The 19,007-nt window shown below is 33.2% G+C and overlaps 1 protein-coding gene across 1 annotated transcript in view; it reads left to right on the top strand.

Moving 5' to 3' along the window:
- Positions 1-18,767, top strand: part of LOC117123247 (multidrug resistance-associated protein 4-like) — a 40,218-nt gene extending 21,451 nt beyond the window's left edge. The window contains exons 13-28 of the mRNA XM_033269105.1: positions 1,105-1,286; positions 2,261-2,357; positions 3,804-3,980; positions 5,888-6,031; positions 6,478-6,573; positions 7,728-7,932; positions 10,122-10,201; positions 10,508-10,658; positions 11,118-11,348; positions 11,668-11,777; positions 12,567-12,758; positions 13,451-13,606; positions 14,195-14,284; positions 15,208-15,231; positions 15,723-15,851; positions 17,731-18,767. Coding sequence (XP_033124996.1) covers positions 1,105-1,286; positions 2,261-2,357; positions 3,804-3,980; positions 5,888-6,031; positions 6,478-6,573; positions 7,728-7,932; positions 10,122-10,201; positions 10,508-10,658; positions 11,118-11,348; positions 11,668-11,777; positions 12,567-12,758; positions 13,451-13,606; positions 14,195-14,284; positions 15,208-15,231; positions 15,723-15,851; positions 17,731-17,985 — 2,319 coding nt within the window. The 3' untranslated portion in view covers positions 17,986-18,767. The remainder of the gene's footprint in view (positions 1-1,104; positions 1,287-2,260; positions 2,358-3,803; positions 3,981-5,887; positions 6,032-6,477; positions 6,574-7,727; positions 7,933-10,121; positions 10,202-10,507; positions 10,659-11,117; positions 11,349-11,667; positions 11,778-12,566; positions 12,759-13,450; positions 13,607-14,194; positions 14,285-15,207; positions 15,232-15,722; positions 15,852-17,730) is intronic.
- The last annotated feature ends 240 nt before the right edge of the window (positions 18,768-19,007 follow it).

Genomic DNA, 19,007 nt, shown 5'->3' with positions numbered 1-19,007 from the left:
AATCTGTGGGTGTGTATTAATTTATGTATTTTGTTTTCTTTATTTCAACTGGGACACATTTTTACCTGTTTTTAACAATTGTAAAGCCCAGTACAATATACAATGAAAGATCCCAAAAGAACCACCATAGAATACCAATACAGTAAATATAATGCTACATACATAAAAATTTCATAACAAATAGCAGTATTTACATTTGATTTACATCTTACTATTAAAATAATACAATGTTTGCTAAAATATTACTTGTATAATCTTTTAATATTTTTATATTTGTTGATTCTGATTGTCTTTTGATATCACCATTGTATACACCTGTTAAATCCCTTTATTTGCATATTCTATAGTTTTTGAAGGTAGTTATACTTACTTATTTCTTCATTCCTGGAAATGAGCCAATAAACAACATGAATATGACCTGACTCTTGTTGGAATTACATTTTTACTATGCTATTTAAACATAATCAGTGCATGTCTATATATATTATCTGTGTACATCTATCATTTATTATTTAATGACTTAAAAAATATCAGACAGTCAATGGAAGTGAAAGAATTTAATATATTGACCTTTTTATACACAAAAAACTTTTATAGCCTCCTGTTGTTGAGAGCTAGGTAATTCACTACTCTATAGAGAAAAGGGTCAACACTCGCTTGGTAGAAACATAAATAGACTGAATAGGAAAATTCTTGCACAATTTAATTCACTGTACAACCTGAAGAATTGACTATTTAAAATAATTCCATTGGATTTGTCATTTTAAAATGACAATTTTTTTTTTTCATAAATTTACATTATCAATAAATTATGCATTGAAAGGTTAAAAATAATATTTTCATTGAAACCCAAATTTTTTAATACACAACTGTTAAAATGCAATTTAATAGTCATTGCAAAAAAAATATATGAAAGTTCTATTTCTAACAGAAAGGTTACTTAAATATGAAAATTAAGTAATTAAATTGTTATATTCAAATTTAATACAATATGCTGTTTGTGTAACATACAGCTTTTGGTACTGCATGTATTATTACTGTTTTAATGATTGCCATTGAATTTAAACTAATAAAGCTGAATGATCATGCACCTTCTATTGGCAGGACCTTGATATTTTACCAAACAAAGAGTACACGCTAGTTGGTGAACGTGGAGTAACCCTAAGTGGAGGTCAAAGGGCAAGGGTTGGACTTGCAAGAGCGGTTTACAGTGACATGGATATTTATTTACTTGATGACCCATTAAGTGCTGTTGACACAGAAGTTGGGAGGTACTTGTTTGATGTGTAAGTGATGTTGATGTATTAGATATTTGTGACCCTCTCTAGCAAAAACAGACTTGTCCTAAAATGACATTATTAAATCTTTGTAATTCAAAGGTAAAATGCTAATAATTTATTAAAAAATATTTAAATCCATATAACAAGTTGGTGAGGATATAATGATGTATATTTTCTGCCCAATGTGTATTAAGATAGTAATTACATGGAAATGTTAGCTGATTTGAAGTCTTTTTTTTTCTTTTAAGACAAACGCCAGACTGAGTGTAAAATAAGGCTTGCGCTGGGAATATATCCCAGGACGAAAATTAAGCCTAGAACTCTGTCCTTGCATTTTGGAAAATAAGGACCGGTTGCCCCACAGTTTTTGCAGAAAATTTAACCTTGGCCTATCCCTTAATATACAACCAATGTATTAATCAGTAGGCCTACGTTTCTGTGCACTTTTTTTCCTAGCGATTTTCCATGCAAAGTTGCGTTGGTTTTTGAGATAATGAAATAATTTACAGTTTGGGAAAAGTGCCTTTTTTTTTTTGCCAGTCAGTCACATAGATAAATCTGTGGAGTATTTGCATTTTGGTTGAAATTTCACAATTCTTCATTTTTTACAGTGTTCATGAGAAATTCACTTTATCTATCACTTTTCCTATATACCCGAACTTCAAGTGCACACATCACTGGTTCTGTTTTATCCTAGGAAAGCCATTCAAAATACAGTGTAAAGATTATACTGTAATGTGTTCTACTTATGTATAGCCGGGCACCCGGCAGTCGTCGGATTTTCTATGGCGAACGCAATGGCACTATATGTGCAATAGTCGGCGTGCATTGTCTTGTGCTTACAAGGCGTACAGTTGGGAGTGGTCGTACGACTGTCGTATGATGCAGCGAGTACCTGGCATAACATATTTAGTAGGGGGACCTCACATATTTGTCAAGCATGCTTACAGTAATACATGAGATTTCAAACCTATTTACAGATGTATCAGGGAGAGTTTGAAGGATAAACCTTGTATATTAGTTACTCACCAACTTCAGTACTTGGAAAATGTTGACAAGATACTTGTAATGAAAGACGTAAGTTTATATGATCTTATAAATTCCATGTCACTAATCATTTATGTATTGTTTTTTTTTTTTCTTATTTCTATGTTTTATTGACAATGTTAGTATTGAAAATGTTGATCATATTAACAATGCAGATGATAGTGTTGATATTAATGACAAGGCTTGCCATCCAAAACCAGCATTTTGCTGCTAATTTTTAAACTGAGTAATTAGCATATGAATGTGACAGTATTGTATACTTCAGTACAGAGAAGCTGTAATAATCTTACTCATAACTTGGGCAATACCAAGTTGATTCCAGCAAATAACCTATCATTTTAAAACTTATATAAATGTGGAGAATATGTAATATATCTACATTTTGGGTTTGCACACTGGCAAGCCCCATATTGTGTATAGTGAACAAGTAAAATACAAATGCTGAACCGAATACAAGATAACCCATAGTGTACAGAATATAATAGTTATAAAATCCTTGTGGTGATAATCAAAAACAGTATCCATGTCACTAAAATATTGCAGAGGAGGCCCTTAAATGGGATCTGTATGTTCTATGCACTTTACGCAAACTGTACAATATTGGACTTTTAAAGGTTATAAGAAGAAGAATATAGAGAATTTCTGTTATTATTAGGAACCATTTTGCAAGCACAGGTAAAAAATACTGGCAATGATATGCTGACAAAATAAAACTAATTAATAGAAAAAAAGAGAGAACAGCACACATTCAGTAATATCGCGAAGCCAGGACTGGCAGGATGGAATCATGAATATTAATGAGTTCTCTTGTAAAATTACCAAGCTACTGAAAAACATGTTTTGCCTTGTAGATGTTAAATTTCATTCCTTGTTTTCTTCCAAAAATTTTCAACTATCTTATCACAATTCATTTCATAACTAATCGTAAAATAATAAATAAACAATATTTCCAGAAAAAATTTCAAACCTTGAGTTCCCCTTTAACAACTGGGTTTAAATATAATGTACTAGTGTTTTCAGTCATTTTTGCATTTTTTTTTTTTTGATGATGTTTAAACTTGTAACATGAAATTTAATTAAAAATGTCAAGGATCGGCTGGTTTTTTTTAGGGTCGGTCGTTTTATGCCAACATAACAATTTTTTTTTAGTAACCCACTACTATAATAGTAGCCCACCCTAAAAAATAATTAAAGAACATTAACCTGTGGTTATTATTAGAAGTTTTATGAGTAGAAGTTTCAAAAGTAGTAGAGTAAAAAGTAGAGTAAAATATATGCTGTAGTGGACAAAATATAAAGGTCATAAAATTAACAATACAATAAGAGAATGCCAAGCTGCAGATCCACTGCCATCATTCCATTGATATGCTGCTGCTTTAAAAATACAGTGGCCTTCAAAGTAACAAACTTTTTCTTGTATGTTTGTTTAAAGTTATTTGATAAAAATTGACAAATTTCTAATTTGAATTAAATCAGGGTCAGGTAGCTGGTTATGGAACATACAGTGAGCTGCAGTCTTCTGGGATAGATTTTGCCACTTTACTAAAAGAGCCTGAAAACAAAGATGATGTAATAAGTAACCAAGAATCAACTACTGGGATAATGGCAGGATCACAACAGTTTAGTTCCACCGGATCATTAGAATCCTCTAAGGTGAGTAATAACAAACTGATTGCTTAATTACCATGAAGGCAGCATAATCCACAGTGGCGTAACGATGGGGTGGGGTCCTCCGTGGCTTTCTGAGAGTGGGGGCCTTTTGGGTGCCGGTTGCCAATTCCATTGTAGGATTTTAGATGCCCTCATATTTTAAATATGTTTGTCATTGCATTTTAATGTTTTTAACCACAAAGTAAATGATATGATGTATGTGTTAAATCCAGGAATGTTTAATAGGACCCAGGGAAAGACTTTTACTGATAAAGGGTCAATACCACCTCAGCACGACCATGGTTGGGGCTGAGGAAAGAAAATTTATGATTACAGCAATGGCCGGAAATGGCACTCACAGACTTAAAATTAAAAAAATTTAGGGGCCCCTGTAATTCGCCCCTGGATATAATACTGTATGATATACAGTCGATTTCAGAGACAAATTATGCTTTTATGTATAAACAAAGTCCTTTTGGGTCAGGGTGCTAGGTCGAGGACCATGTGGTTAGGGACGCCTAGGGGTTGGAGTCCCTGCGGAGGGCCGCACGAGAGCGCATAGACGTTGCACCACTGATAATCCACAATCAGCTAAAATGGTTTCAGCCTTTTTCTGTGCTTTGAGTTGGTTGCGGAAAGAACATGCATGCATTACTCGGTAGGTTAATGAGTCTTTCTGGACTGGCAATTTATTTCAACAACTGGCCAATCATAAGAGGGCCAGGAGTACACACTTGACCCACAAACGTACGTGTTATTTCATGTACTTGTTTGACGCTATCGTTCTGTGGTAGCAACAATATGCAAGGGATGGGGCGTAGTGGAAAAGTGTGCTGCTTCATGTGACAATGTGACATGCCTAAGGTCATGATGACATCACATTATGACCATATATGAGCACATCATGACTATATAATGTGCATACACCACTTTTTTTGTCCTAAAAAATGTTATAATCCGGACACAGCTTTAGGTTAAAACACTGGTTCAATGTTTAGAGACAATTTTAAGTCATTGATTTATTGCTATGTCCAAATAAGAACTTTTAATATCAAGAAAGATTAGTGGATTATATTCCAGTGTACAAATTACCTTCCAATATAGCCTTAAAGATGTATTATCCCCTAAAAATGATTTTAAAAAATCATAAAAAAATAATTTGTAATTTACTCATTTTGCAGTAACATACAAATTATTGAAAGGTCGACTGATTAATCTCAGATAAGAAAGTATAATACATACTCCAAGTATTGAAATACACGCCATCGTGTTGGGAATCCCAACACGATGGCGTGTATTTCAATACTTGGAGTATGTATTATACTTTCTTATACAAATTATTAACTTGAGCATAGAAAGTTATTGAATTTATAAAATGTGTACCCGGATTTTTATACTGGGTAATGATAATAAAAATAATAAAACACTTCTAATGTTTGGAAGTGTTTCTATAATTTTTCAATGTAAAGTTATTGGTAAATATTTTTTTTAATTCACTCATTCCTTTGTTAAATTATTAACTTGAGCATAGAAAGTTATTGAATTTATAAAATGTGTACCCGGATTTTTATACTGGGTAATGATAATAAAAATAATAAAACACTTCTAATGATTGAAAGTGTTTCTATAATTTTTCAATGTAAAGTTATTGGTAAATATTTTTTTTACTTCACTCATTCCTTTGTTCAAGTTAATCATTTTTATGTTACTTCAAATTGTCCGGGCTTGAAAAGAGCTGGTCTGGCCACCATCATAAATTTAGCCAACATGTAATAGAGGAGATGTTTTTTAAGATGTCACAGAGGGACAAATGAGCTGAGTGCTCATAAGTCCTACGGTTCAAGATAATTCAAGGTGATATTAAAGAGACCATTCTTTTCAATTTTAAACTTTTTTTTACATTTATAAAGGGTATAGACTCAGCAGCTGAAAACGAAGGAAAGGAAAGCAAAGCTATTAGCACAGTCTCCTTTAGAGTTTACCGGCGATATATTGGAGCTGGAGGTGGAATTTGCTTCTTATTGTTATATGTATTAGCTAATATTTTAGTTCAGGTATAGTGTGTATATGATTATTTTGCTTTAAAGTACTTGTATTTTACCATCCATATATCTTGGGGAAAAAATCCTTTTTTCTCTTGTTAAACATTTCCCATTACAGATCTTGCACTAGCTTTTGATAAATTACTATTACAAATATTTCATTATTATTATTATTCTCATATTTTTAGTGTAATCTCAGCATTTGCTAGAATAATTTTTTTTTTAATGTTGTAGACTTCATAGTAATAACTTGTTTACGTATTTCATCTTTTTTTATGATATCCAAATAAATTAAATGAAGAAATATAATGAGGGCTATTTTGAACAAGTTCTTTTTATAACTCTTTGAATAAATAAATAAATAAACCCGTTTTAATCTGAAATAACTATAGTGAATACAGTAATTAATTACTTAATCACATAGCTGGTGTGAAATTTAAGCTAATTGTATTTTCCAGACACTATATAATGCATCTGATTGGTGGTTGTCATATTGGGTGTACAAAGAAGAAACAGCACAAGAAGAATTTGATTCCATTGATTTTGCAAATTCTGTAAGTAAAATGATCATATGGTTATTAGATGCATGGGTCAATTCAAATATTGTAGCATTGGTAGGTGGGCGGAGCTTAATAATGACAGTCGCCTACAGTAGTTGAAGTTGACCTTTCTCCCTGTGAGCTACAGCGCATGTTACAAAAGACAGCACACCGCGAAAGTATGAAAAAATTATGGTAAGCCTTCATATCATCTTGTTGGTTTCATTGTTTTTTCGTCACACATTTCTTGCGAAGAAACGATCGAACCAAAGAAGGGGTCAATTTGGGTCACCGACGGGTCATGACTAACACAGTATTGCGTTGCAGCTGAAAAGTGTACCACCACAAAACATAGGTTTTCTGATCGCCAACCCTATAACAAATGCATGTTAAAACACACATTTTTTGAACGCATTCCTAACCAAGGCCCGTTTCTGCTGGTGAAAAAACACAAATGTTTTAATAATTGTTTAAAAACATGTGTTTTTTAGCTGAGTAGAAACAGGCCCTACCTAATAAATTTCATTTCCCTATTAATTATCCCCCATAATAAGATATTGTTAGAATACCAGCATATCAAGCATAATTAATGATGATCTAAATTTTATTACAGATTTTTATACAATTGCTGACAACATTTTTTTTGTTTTTATTTGTTTGCTCAAATGCATTGGATGACAACAATTAATATATGTAATACAATAAATATATCAACATAATTTAATGTTGTTGCTTTGGCATTTCATTACTATTATTGTTGAACATTAATTAATATTGTTCTTTTCATCATTATTTTCGTTAATTGTTGAATTGTTGATACTATTGATATGTTTTATTTATTTGTTTGTTATTTATATAGCACCTTTAATTTTTGCAGATACGAAGCTATGGTATACATGTGTATAATAAGAGTTATTGTTAATTAGTATTTAAAAAACCTTCTTTTTTATTGTGGTTAATTTAGGGGGAGGAGGTTCACAGTGTAGATATACTTTTATCTTTTTGAAAAATATAAAGTGATGATCTTGACAAAATGGCAAAAAGAATCATCATTTTACTCTGTACTCTTTAAAAAATGATGAAAATAATAGATAATGGACCCCTAAGTTTTTCAATTATTATTGTTTTTAATATGTGCCTGTTATGTACTTTCCTTTTTATATCTGCAGACTGCTGATCCATCTGAATACGAGTTTGATTCAGATTTGTATATCTACATCTTCTGTGGCCTAACTGCTGGACTATTTGTAACATCTTTCCTCAGATCATTTATGACTTTCAACCTTGCAGTTAATGCTTCTGAAAATTTGCATAATCAGATGTTCCTTGCCATTATCCATGCACCAATGAGGTTCTTTGATACAAACCCAACTGGTAAGAATACCTACTCAAAATATTTTTTAATATAAATATAATAAAAATATATAATATCTTTAAAAAAAGGGGGGGAAATACCCCAAAAATTCAGTTAAAGAATTTGAATAGCTCATTTAAAAGGACCGCATAGGTTATCAACAGAAAGAGATTGAAAAGAATTAGTTTTTGATGGTTTACAGATGTTTTTCTAAATCAATTTAAGAATTGTTGTAACAATCCTTAAATTGATTTTTTTTTTTTAACATTAATTTAAACATATGCCAAAAGAAACTTGTCTAAACTGGTACGTCAATTGGGCTCTTGCATATGCCATCGGTGGCTTCATTTTTTTCTGTACGATGATAGGCCCATGAGCAACCCAGCTATTGTAGTTTTGATTAGTGAAACTCCTATGCATTGTCTTCCAGTAGTACTAGGTGCTACTGTATAATTTTTTTCATGTGCTTTCCCAACAATGTTGTGAGCTACTCCTAATCTGTGGTGTAATAGCCTATAATCAAGGGCATCCAAAGGCTTCTGAAATATCTAGGTCCAAAGAAATGGCAAAAATATTGATGGAGATATAGAATTATTAGAAGCACAATGTGCTTGTTTATGCCTTTGGTGATGGATACTTTTATGGAATGTTCCCTAGGAAATATTACTAGCTCTATGTTCAGACTAAATTCATCTCAAGCCATTCACATCCAACTCAGTGATTGCCCTACAGTACAGGAGGGCGTTGTAATGCCAGATAGCGCCTCTTCATTTAATCATCAACATCCTCATCTACTCAACCCTCAAGCCCTCCTTCCCTTCCACCCCCAACTCCTTGAGACAAACATTCAAGTATACATAGCGAAGAGGAGTGTTTGATACACCGACAGTGCCCCCCCAGGTGGCCTTGGTGCCCCTGAAAACGAAGCACGAGTATGGCCACTACTTGCCTGCCCTTTTGCAGCCTTGGCCTCGGTGCCCTCACAACGCTTAATATAGATCGTTTGACACGTAAAATAATTCTAAACAAGAATGTTCAGATCTTGTAAGAAAACGCGAAAGCCAAAAATGTAGGTCGCCTAGGCCTAGATATAATGTTGCAGTGACAGAACAATAGAATTTCCATGTGTGTTGATACAAACGGTTACCGTTGTGTGCGGATGCGTCTGACTCGAGCGGATATTGCAGTAAACATGTACTGTAGTTGTAAACATGTGCTTGCTGTGCAGCTAGCTTTGGGCGATCTGACATCATCGCAACTCAAGCGTGTGAAATTAACCTAATTGTTTGACACTCGGCTAATCTGGTTGGATGACGGCCAGTTTAGAGGTGTAGCCTCCTCTTCGATGACGATGCACTGAGCAACAACGTTAGATATTGAAATTCTTGAACATTCACTGTTTTGTTTACGATCGCTGACCGCCGCAAAAACACTAAAAGTATATTCCAAAATTGAATCGATAATTAATCGTTAATACTCCAAACAAAGTCGTTTTACCATTGACAACGATGCTAGGCCTAGCTTGGCCTAGACCTAGCTTGCCTAGGCCTAGCCTGGCTACGAATTGAGGCACTCGCGAGAGATTAGTACTGAGGCTAAATCAAATTTTGTCTTAGTGTCCTTTTATATTTGAAATTTTGGCCTTGGAGCCTTCCCATTTGGCCTTGGTGCCCTTTCAAAATCATTTCATACCGGAGGCCATTTGGCCTTGCCCATAAAATCCCCTAATTCGAGGCCTGCGAAGCATATAAAATTATTGCGTAGTACTGTACAAAATGCGTAATTATTGAGAAAAGTGTGAACTGCAGTTGAAAATTATTGGATGATAAATGGATAGATATAGATTTCATTCTAATAATGAAATTGCACTTTTAAAAAAAATCTTAAAAGAGGGGCTCAGCACACGCGAGTTTCATCTTTGGCATGTAAAATGGAAAAAGATGAATTAATCGCAAGTTTTGAAAGGTTGTCTCAAAAGACCTTGAACGATATGGACTTATTGCACAGTTTATGTAGAAGTTGTAAACATTCAGTGTTATCAGATGAGTTGAACCCATGTGAGCTGATTTCAAGGGGGATAAGGTTGACCTCATGGCCAGCGTCTCTAAGATTTAAAACCAGAGGTGAATATTTATTGAACTTCCTTATAATTAAAATGTTACATCACATCAAACCAAATCGAAGTTTATTTTTCCTTCTTGTTCTTAAGGTCGAATTCTGAATAGATTTGCCAAAGATATCGGATTTATGGATGACCTCCTACCACTAACATTTGCAGATGTCGTGCAGGTTGGCAAACTTTTCAAGTAGAGTAGAGTTTTTGTTCAAATCTGGCGAATGTCAGATTTTAATCGGAGTCGATCACTTGGCTCCTTGCAAAGCCCCCGCATGACAGTTAGGCGAGACAGGATACATAGTAGTGGCGCCGTATTATGGGGTCCAGCCACAATTTCTAATTCCAAATTTAGTATAATGACAAAAAATGAAATAACAATACAGTATTTAAAGGTTCATCAACTTATTATCACACCATTGCCTACAAAGATTTATTAGCGTAAACCCAATATCTGATATTGTTGCACTCCATTTCAACAGATTTCCTTAATGGTCTTTGGGATCGTCACTACCGTGGTAATTTTCAATCCAGTTGTGCTTGTCTTTGTCGTGCCACTTTTTGTTATTTTAGTGTTTGTGCGAACATATTACCTATATACGTCACGTGATATAAAGCGTATGGAGGGAATTAGTAAGTTATGTTTCAGTTATTTCAATTTTTGTTCTAAAGTTGTCATTTTTTATTTGGAAGTACAGTTTATATGTGTAACATACTTAATTTTCACATGTCCCTAATCCTAATTTTTATCTTGTTTAAATGAATAGAATAGGCAAGTTTAAATTTTAGATTACATATGCTTTTCTAAGATACAGATATATAGTTAGTTTTTATAAGGCAAACAATTAAGATCATTTTACAAGCTGGAAATACTGTAACAATCATACAATTTAATAATAAAATACACTGAATTGATATATATAAGCATTTAACATTACTCAGCTAGTGAGTAAATATCCGTTTATTCAATGGTTTAATTCACTTTTTAATTGATTTTCCTCATTATTTTTTTCTCGCTTGCAGTTTATAATAAGTATTAATGAAAGCCTTGTATTTGAAGGATTTTTGTATTATTCTAAATGTTTATTGCAGCTCGTAGTCCAGTATTTTCCCACCTATCCGCAACTCTACAAGGTCTAAGTACAGTGAGAGCCTTCCAAGTGCAGCAGTCATTCAAGGATCAGTTTGAGAGCTACCAGGACACTCATACCCAAGCTTGGTACATGTTTCTAGCCACATCGAGGTACTTCGGCATCTGGCTTGACTGGTTGACCTTGATATTTGTTGCAGTTGTCACTTATGGCTCTGTCATTTTGTTACATGGTAAGAGTCTTGAATTAACTTTCTTTCATGCGTATGTTAAGTGCCTAAAGGTCTCCATAATATGCACTCTAAAAGTCTATTATTATTATTATTATTGTTATTATTATTATTATTGTTATTATTATTATTATTATTATTATTATTTTTATTTTTAAGTATTGTATTTTAATTAATGTAGATGTTTGTTTAAATTGCTTCTGTTTCTAAGAATCTGAATTATTATTATTATTATTATTATTATTGTTATTATTATTAGTATTATTATATTTTAAAGTATTGTATTTTAATTAATGTAGATTTTTCTTTTAATTGCTTCTAGTTTCTGAGAATTTGAATTCTGGAACTGCTGGATTGTCATTTTCTTATGTGTTAAGTTTGATGGATGCTTTCCAGTGGGGTGTGAGACAGAGTGCTGAGCTGGAGAACTTAGTAAGGAAGTTATTTTGTGAGGATACACATTTTTTTTGGGGGTGTGGGGGGTGGGATGATGCGGTAGGTAAGATGCAGACAAGCATATACACTGGGAACATAGAGACTTATAACTTCCTTACTTTTACCCCAAAAATCCAAACTTGACTAGCCACTGTACAACTTTCAGAAATCGCAAACACATGCAAGACTTTTTTTATACCTTGTGTAGTGAACCCACTGCCTGCAATTAATGATGATTTCAATAAAAATACAGTTTTATTTTTGGGCAACTAGCGCAACCACCATAACGAAAAAATGGAAATTTCAGAAAAAAAAGAAGTTTTCCTTTATTTTTATTACGCCCGCCGCTGCTATGAAATCTCCAAAAATAAGATGTATATTTCTTCCGAATTGTATAAGTTTAAAGCATTAAACTACCCTATTTCTGCACACTTTACATTCACCAGTAAAATTTTATTTTCTCCTTCGTATGGATGTTTTTGGCAAAACTATTTGCTGAATGTAGAAAACAAAATTTTATTTTTTAATTTCCATCCTCTGATGATCTCAAAAATAATAAGCTCGTGAAACAAGGTACAAAAAAAGTATCACTTTAAGAGAATGTTCTGGGGAGTGTCTTCAAACTTTGTATGATAGTGCTAAGTTGAAAAGAAATTAGTTATAATTTTATTGTTAAGGCTACACACAGTTCTCAAGCAGTATTGAAAGCAAATACAACAATGACAGACATTATGAAAAATTGGCAAAGACATATTGTGTGCTAATAAAATTATTTTTACTTTTTAGATGACTTCCACTGAGCGTGTTCTAGAGTACACGGATATAGAGCCTGAAGCTCCTCTTGAACGTGAATTTAAACCTTCCTCAGATTGGCCTAAATATGGTATCATCACATTTGAAGGGGCATCTCTGTCATACTTTGATGGGGGACCAACTGTCTTGAACAGACTCTACTGCTGTATACGATCCAAAGAAAAAGTAAACATCTAACATCATTGCTTTATATTATTTTAATATCATATACTGTAATATCATATGTATCATCACCCAATTTGGTACACAAATTTATATGGTAATATATGGGGCTTGCAATTCCAAGACCAGTATCATTTTCCAAAACAAGAAAATTGACTTTTTAATATATTCATATTCTCCACATTATAAGCTTAAAAATTTACAGGAATTGACTTACTTTTACCAAAGTTATGAATAAAAGTGTTACATCTTCTGTCAGTTTAACAATCAGCAAAGGTACGTTGGTTTTTGGATGGCAAGCCTCAATTGATATTACCAGAAAACAGCTGTCACCTTGGAGTGCAGGACAGAATAAAATTCAAAAACAATCATCAATAATAATAATAATAATAATAAATAATAAAATAATAACAGGTAAACATAAAAAATGCATGCCATACAAAGTGATGCATATCACATACAATTTTTCAGCACAGTCTTAATTATTGTGGTTCGGGTTTAGTGTTCTCACTCAATGCTGCATAAACAACATATTCCATACTGAAAATTGGTTTTTGAAAAGCACTAAATAAAATGATTACCAAGCCAAAGAAGTAAAGCTGACCAGCAACTCATCACCAACTCAATCTACTTAATAGAATTAAAGGGGCTCAATTCCAGTGAAATTAAAACAGTACAACTTGTTTCTCTTGAAGGTTGGTATTGCTGGCCGAACTGGGGCTGGCAAAAGTTCCTTGATGACAGCTCTGTTACGCTTGGCTGAACCCACAGGAAGGGTCATGATAGATGGTATTCTAATCAGTGACCTTGGACTGCATGACCTTCGAAAGAGTATTTCAATAATACCCCAGGTATATAAAGTTTTATTTAAAATATGTAACATGCATACATTGTTGTTAAAATTTTCCAATGCCCATAACAAAATTCACTTATAACAAAATTAGGAATTGTTGGCCCCCTTGGGTGCAAGTTTTGTACCGAAGAGTATTTCTGCCACAGAAACTTCCGTTCTGATTCATACTACTGTGCATGCTAAACCTTTAATTTTGCAGGGGAAAGGAATTTTGCATTAGGCTAAATAAAATTAATTTCTAGTTTCACATGCCTGCCCTCATCAAATTCTGGAGCCTTATGAAAAAGTTTACTATTTGCTATTTAAAAAAAAACAATAATTTTTCCATATAAAATAAAAAATATCTGAAAGATTACTTTCAGAGGCTAAGAAGAGGTGGAAACTTAAATAGAATACATTACAAATGATTTTTATACTACTTTTTATATCAAAACATTTTTTTATTATTTACCAGCCTGTTTACAACTAGTATAGAATAGCAAATAGTAATTATCTTCACCAATAAATAATTTCAAGTTGCGGATGTGAAACTAACCTTAATTCTTAGGTTTAGAGTGTGGTAAAAATGTACACCTTTTGTGTTTAGGACCCGGTTTTATTCAGTGGATGCCTTCGGAGAAACTTAGATCCTTTTGGAGAGCACACTGAAATTCAGCTGTGGAGAGCATTAGAAGAGGTTTGAATACATATTTTTTAATGTTTACATTCAAATATATTATATTAAACATAGTTACTTTACAGACACAAGATTCAAGATTCTTTATTTCTGTCCGTTCATAAAATCAGTTGGTACATCACATCGCAAAACAAAGTGCAAGATTAATACTAACCAACAACTGCAATAAATTATAATTAGGACTTAAAACCTATTTGATACTTTGATTAAGAATTCTAATGGATAGTAGTTCGAATGAATTGAGATATCTATTTGTTGTACAGGTTTGTGATTTTCACCTTTAACCAGAGGGTAGCCAAGTAAAAAATGCGTTTAGAGGGTGGGAACTATCTGTTAAGATACTCTTTACTTTATCAATAATTTTAATCTCGCAGATATCATTTAGTTTGTTGTATTCTGTTATAATCGGTTTTTTTTCTGAAATTACCAAACCATACATAACTTCCAAACAAAAGAGAGCTTTCAATAACAGAAGAATAAAAAAGCTCATACCGCTCATTATACATGTATCAACATTGAATGAGACCACAGTTTCCTTAAGAACTGGAGGGGTGTCATACTCTTCTTAAAAATTTTATCACACTGTTCCCCCCAGTTTAACTTATTATCAATCTCTAAACCAAGATATTTAAGTTTGTACCTGGATATTCTCACCTCAAAGCGGCTACGGAGGAATCATTTTTTATATATGATTTACAACTGATTTTTCTGAGGCACAAAAAGTGTGTTTGACGAAAAACTTGGGAACAGTTATATAGATATATAAGTGTAATGATATTATACTGCCATTGCTGCTGTTGTTGCTATATAACTATTACAGCTGCTACAAACTGTTGCTGTATTGTGCTGTTTGCTACTGTTACTTCTGTTGCTATTATTCATTAAACTGGAGTTGGAGACTTTTTATATTTTTGCATTTTTAGGTTCAACTTAAATGTTTACAGCCTGTTTGTGAGCTTGGGTCACAATTTATTGGATAATAAGTGTTAGGAAACGCAGCATGAGTAACGAACAAGTATAAATCTATTCTCTCATTTCCTTCATATTTAATATTGTATACTTCTATATTTGTTAAATTTGACATTTGACCTGTCCATCCTGCAGTTGTGGTCAGGGTACTCATTTAGGGTTATTGCAGTGTGGGTGTCCAGGTGGGCCAGATTTCCGTAAGGGGAGGAGGGCTTGATATAAATGACGAGAGCACTAGAGGGCAGGGCTACAGACTGCGATATACCCTTTGGAGTGGTCCAGAAGCCAAAGCCTTATGAAGCTCCTGTCTCTTATACACATCTAGATGTGTATAAGAGACAGATATTATAATACCAAACAACACTATCCAAGTTTAATTTTCGAATATGGGTGATGTAGATTTGAATTTGTAATATTTGAACTTCCTAAATTTTTGGATTAAATTGGGAGAATAATGTGATTGATTTTATATCTGTTGGTGTATTTTATTAGAACCGATCAGCTTATTCAGGCAACAATTCGTGAGAAGTTTAAACACTGTACTGTGTTGACAATTGCCCATAGACTGAACACCATTATGGACTCGGATCGCATCTTGGTAAATTGCTTTTTTTATATGCTATGCCTTTGTTTTTTGACAAATACATAAATGTAACCCCTAATAATTCTTATTTTTTTATTAAGTTTTATGTGTATGGTTATCATTATTCATAGCAATATACTCCATATTTCATTACAAAAAAATACTTGAAGACTGTCTTGATGGTTTTTCTGCTAGAAAATTCTGGGGGGAAAAATCATAAATCTATAACATAATTTACAAATGACATTTAAAAGCCCAAACACTTACGGTCTCAACACTGTTAAAATTTATAATTTTCCAATTATTTGTTATCACTTAAATTTCCAGGTGTTACTGTTACATAAAATGCTGTATTTTACTGCTAACTATTTACTCAAAACATACACTAACCTGTAATTATTAGTACTATTTTAAGAAATATATTGTCAGTTTGATGCCAAGCATTCATTTTCAGTATCATCATTCATCTGCCCTTGAATGGAATGAAATGTTCATCACGTTCACTTTCAACCGTTCGAAGGCTGTGTTTCCACAGCACTTACAATTTCTTTGATAATTTCTCCAATAAATTATCTCGAAATTCCCTCCAAATATTTTATCCCATCATGCAACATTATGAAAATTGCGATGTGTTCAACATCTAAACTTCTGTTTTGTTGACCAGCAGGTGAACTTATTTCGTGCGCAAGATGGATGGGCCTAGGCCAAGAACAAAAACTAGGCTACTAACTACTAGAAACTAGCTACCCAAAAATATTCTTTGCATGACCGTGGTTTGACATAGGTCAAAGGTTATTTATTTTCCCATTCGGATCTTTTTCCAATAAGTTATCTGATTCTCGTGGGAAAATTTATCATAAACTTTGGGCCCTGTTTCCGCAGCGAAAAATAACAAAATGCCTGCTTTCTGATAATTGTGACCCAAGTTCACAAACTCGCACTGCACTGTTTTGAGAAACAAGCCTCAATACCCAGAATAGGGCGTAGAACGTGAATTTTGTGTGAATTGGATTTTTGTGTAATAAATAAAGTATAACTATTAATCTTACTATTCCTGAAGTTTGAGTCCAACTGTAAGAGGTAAAATTTAACCATTTTCGAATGGGAGCTAATGAAAAATGAATAGAAACCTGCCGAAAATAAAAGTATTTTTCTCCAAACTTGATTTAAGAAAGTTGATAAGATGACAATTATTCAAAAGGTCATAGCGTTGCTTCCAGACACCCGATTGAGTTCATTTAATTGTCATTTTCTAGTAAATGATATGTTCTATGCCATTATAACAAAAACTCATTTTGGCCTGAGGACGAGTTTACAGCCTGTTTGTGAGCTTGGGTCACAATTTATTGGATAATAAGTGTTAGGAAACGCGGCATGAGTAACGAACAAGTATAAATCTATTCTCTTATTTCCTTCATATTTAATATTGTATACTTCTATATTTGTTAAATTTGACATTTGACCTGTCCATCCTGCAGTTGTGGTCAGGGTACTCATTTAGGGTTATTGCAGTGTGGGTGTCCAGGTGGGCCAGATTTCCGTAAGGGGAGGAGGGCTTGATATAAATGACGAGAGCACTAGAGGGCAGGGCTACAGACTGCGATATACCCTTTGGAGTGGTCCAGAAGCCAAAGCCTTATGAAGCTCAGACAATTTTTTTTTTCTCCCCAAAAAACTGTTTTGCGTTTTCAACTGGGGGAGGGGTTGACTGGCCCATACTCATGGTGCCACCACTGGGTTATAGAAACTTAAAACACAAATGTCAAATGCCATTTGAAGAAGCTGCTTCAGATATTTATTATTAATTTATTATTCTATATTTTTTTATTTATGTTCAAGTATTAGGATAAAAAACATAATACTGTTATTTTTATGATATATTTTGATTCCTCAGATCCTCGATCAAGGAAAAATTGCTGAGTTTGATGAGCCATTCGTCCTGCTTCAGAAAGAAGATGGACTTCTTACAAAAATGGTGTCAGAAAGTGGACGGGCAGAAGCTGTTAAATTAATAGCTATTGCCAGAGAACAGTATTATAACAATTCAAGTGATCCGTACGGATTCAGTGATAAGAACATTCCATCATCACCACTTGAAAAACTTATACCTAAAGGTGTTATCAATCTCACTATTGAAACTAATTTATGATAACTGTCATGGTAACTGTTTGGTAAATGTTTATTTGTTAGTCAATTTTTGTTAACATTTTTATTGAAATTCACACGTGTTTAAATCATAAATGCAATAGAGCACTGTGTAGACTATAACATTTTTAGTCGACAAGAGCGTGCCTGAATAGAGCATTTGCAAAATTTAAAAGTGTTGACAGGGCTGTAGCCTTTACCTGTATATGAGTTAAAGGTGTAAACTTCATTCATATAATTACGACATGATTGGTTGAGATGCATTACATGGCATCAGTGGCATATCCAGGAACATGGAATAGAAGGGGGCCCAGTGAGGGGCTTTCACAGAGAGGGTCCACCCACCTCAATCCCCTACCATGGTTGGGGTTGAGGTAAGACAATCTATGACTATATCAGCTCTAGAGGGCCAGAAATGGCACTTTCCAAATTTTATTTTTTCTCCATTTTTTAATTTTTTTTTTATTTTTTAAAAATTTAGCATTGATAATATTTTAAAACAAGATGCCTTGAAGACTTGGTGTGTGGAACACTTGGCCCAATTTTTAAAATTTTCTGTTTGGCTTAAAGAACAACTCCTCAAATTTGATTTATTGACTTGACTGTGATTACCATCACATACATTTCATATCATACTTGGTTTTTATAGTGTCCATAAGTTTAAAGGACACATAAAGGAAGAAAATATAAAACTGTGTTATAAATTTATTGTTTACATTTTTCTTTTGCTGGTGTTTTGTTTTTTAAATATTTGATGAATTGGTTCCTGTTTCATGTTTTTTTTTTATCATTTAAAAAAATTGTGAATAAATATTTTTATACCTCAACACGTAGTAGACTATCATTTTATTAAATAATATCCCTACTAAACATCATCTTTTAATTTAAGAAAGCACAAAATATTTGTTATGATCCACCACCCAGATGCCTGGGTCTGCAGAAATCTGGAAGAAATATATCTAGCACTATCCTTTTAGGCGTCTTACTTTGAGTACCTCATGATGTCAATTACAATATCGTAAAATA

This window comes from Anneissia japonica, unplaced genomic scaffold, assembly GCF_011630105.1.
Source record: "Anneissia japonica isolate Jap-2015-1 unplaced genomic scaffold, ASM1163010v1 scaffold639_len268944_cov154, whole genome shotgun sequence".
In the NCBI taxonomy this organism is placed as follows: Eukaryota; Metazoa; Echinodermata; class Crinoidea; order Comatulida; family Comatulidae; genus Anneissia; species Anneissia japonica.
Note: the sequence above shows the minus strand (reverse complement) of the source record. Positions and strands in the feature narration are given on the sequence as shown.